General features: G+C 50.8%; 1 protein-coding gene across 2 annotated transcripts in view; it reads right to left on the reverse strand.

Moving 5' to 3' along the window:
- Window positions 1-888: 888 nt before the first annotated feature.
- Window positions 889-2500, reverse strand: part of LOC117733728 (uridine-cytidine kinase-like 1) — a 5147-nt gene continuing 3535 nt past the window's right edge. For both annotated transcript variants that reach the window (XM_034537564.1, XM_034537565.1), the window contains exons 2-3: window positions 1422-1615; window positions 889-1064 (exon numbers count right to left, since the gene is read on the reverse strand). In XM_034537564.1, coding sequence (XP_034393455.1) covers window positions 904-1064; window positions 1422-1615 — 355 coding nt within the window. In that variant the 3' untranslated portion in view covers window positions 889-903. The remainder of the gene's footprint in view (window positions 1065-1421; window positions 1616-2500) is intronic.

Genomic DNA, 2500 nt, shown 5'->3' on the forward strand with positions numbered 1-2500 from the left:
GGTGTGTGTTGTGTGTGTGTATGTGTGTGTGTGTGTGTGAGTGTATGTGTGAGTGTGTGTGTGTGTGAGTGTGTGTGTGTGTGTGTGTGTGTGTGGGTGTGTGTGTGTATGTGTGTGTGTGTGTGTGTGTGTGTGTATGTGTGTGTGTGTGTGTGTGTGTGTGTGTGTGAGTGTATGTGTGAGTGTGTGTGTGTGCGTGTGTGTGTGAGTGTATGTGTGTGTGTGTGGGTGTGTGTGTGTGAGTGTATGTGTGTGTGTGTGTGTGTGTGGGTGTATGTGTGTGTGTGTGTCCCTTCCACAGAAAAACGTGTGAATAATAAACCGGTGCAACCGGCTCGACTTGAAGGAAACCGGAGAACCGGAGGACACGAGGTATGAATTTGGAAAGACGCAGAGTCCCAGACACAAATGTTTTGGGGAGTCGCGAGTGTGCAAAGTGTGCCCCCTCACGGGCGAGCCCCCCCCCCCCCCCCCCACCACGGGCGAGCCCCCCCACGCCTGAACCGGGGTTACATAAGAGATGTAAAGTTACATTACACACATGTTGAAGACTCTCCAGCTAAATAGGGTAAAGAAATTAACTCATAGATATCACCATGAAACTTCACCACTTCTTTACTTACACTAAGAGGAGGAGTTATTGCATTACAAGTTTTTACGAAATGTTATATTTAAATGTGCAAATGAGGCATTAGGCGGTGAATTTAGGAGAAATCTACAGACGCAAACGGGCGTCCGGTATCCTAGCAACGCACCTGTCTATGAATGTTGTGACGTAATGTGTGCAAATGGCCACGCAAAACCAACGTGTTGGGCGACATTACTGCTAATAAAGAAATGTTTTCCATCTCAGTAAAATGAGGGTTTTCTTCACATGAAACTCAGTGGGTCGGCCTCACACACTCACACACACACACACACACACACACACACACACACACGCACACACACACACACCTTGTAGAACGAGTCCATGGAGAGCAGCACGACCCACGGCACGTCCAGGGCCTCGATGATTTTGCGGGCCACCGTCGTCTTCCCCGACGCGCTGCCGCCGCACAGACCTGCAGGCACGGAGACGGTGAGCAACGCCGCACTCTCGCAAAAGTCGTTGCGCAACACACACACACCCCCCGGCGTGTGGGAACGCCGCCATGCGAGCGCCGGCTCGACGAAGGCTCAAGGCTGTCGCCTGGCGTGCAGGCAGGAACAGATACCGGCGCTTCCTACTCAGTTAAAACAGTCAATAACGGTTCGGAAAGAGCTCGTCGATGCACATTAGAAGTAAACAAAAAAACACTTATTATCTGCTTGTGGAGGCTCATCAATACAACACGACCTTCAAATGATAAAAGAGTGACCTTCAGGGGTCCTCGGTTCTTTACGCGATGACACCGGGACCTAATTGGAGGTCGCCCTACCGATGACGAAGGCCTCCTTGGACTGCGCCCCGTGCTCGTTGTACCAGGGCGGCCGGCCGGCGGTGTAGATGGTTCTCTTGGAGGTGCGCAGGAGAGGCGGCTCCGACTTGCACTGACTGGTGGTCCTCTTCCTCGGGGAAAGCCCCGTGCCGACCGCGGGGAGGAGCCGGTCCAGAGAGCCCTCGCCGCCTCCGCTGCAACGACAAAAAAAGGCAAACATTACATCGTTATTATAGGTTCGTCTTTGAGACAAAACACACACACACACACAGGCAATGATGTGTTTACGACGCACAGAAAGAAAGAAATCCTCTTAAACAAATGACGAGTTATGCAAAGCAGGTGTGAGCCTCTCTCGGGAGTCGAATTTGACTATTCAAACCAAACCCACGCCCTATATTTAGCAAAACGCCAAACTAAAAATTGCGTCGATAGACTTTTTTCGCGACGGGAATCTGGCGAACCCCCCCACCCCCCCGAGAGATTTGATGCACCAGGAAGCAGGTTTTACGGTGACCCTCAAAAAGAAATACGAGTTCCATACAATGGAGACGTGATTAGGTGAGATTAGGTGAGATTAGGTAACGACCGGTCCGACCGGTTGCCGGGGGAGACGTAACCCGCTCGCCGGATCCACCGCGGTCATAAATGTTAGAAGACGTTTCTCTGCGGCGACACTTTCACCCAGTGAGGATCGTTATGAAACGGTGACCCTTTAGCCTCTCTCTGTTATTCAGTAAACTCTCCGGCTCTGCACACCTTTACAGGAGACGTCCTCCTCCTCCTTTTGGGGGTCGAGAGGTCAGATGTGAAGCAGACCCGAGAGATAAAGACATACAGTAAAAAGATAAACCTGAAACATACCTTTGTTAACGCGGAAACTTTAAAAGCTTTCCGGCCGTGGAAACATTCCGATCTCTCGCGTTCCAACTGCACGACATTCGTCGTCCGCGGCGTTGAGTCGCAGTAAAAGAGATCGTAAACTCACGATCTAAAGTCCGCTGGACTGTTTCGCCGTCTGCGTTAAAATAACCTTTTTTTTCCCTTTTATCACAACACGTGTTTTGCTTCTTTTTTTC

This window comes from Cyclopterus lumpus, chromosome 7, assembly GCF_009769545.1.
Source record: "Cyclopterus lumpus isolate fCycLum1 chromosome 7, fCycLum1.pri, whole genome shotgun sequence".
NCBI lineage: Eukaryota > Metazoa > Chordata > Actinopteri > Perciformes > Cyclopteridae > Cyclopterus > Cyclopterus lumpus.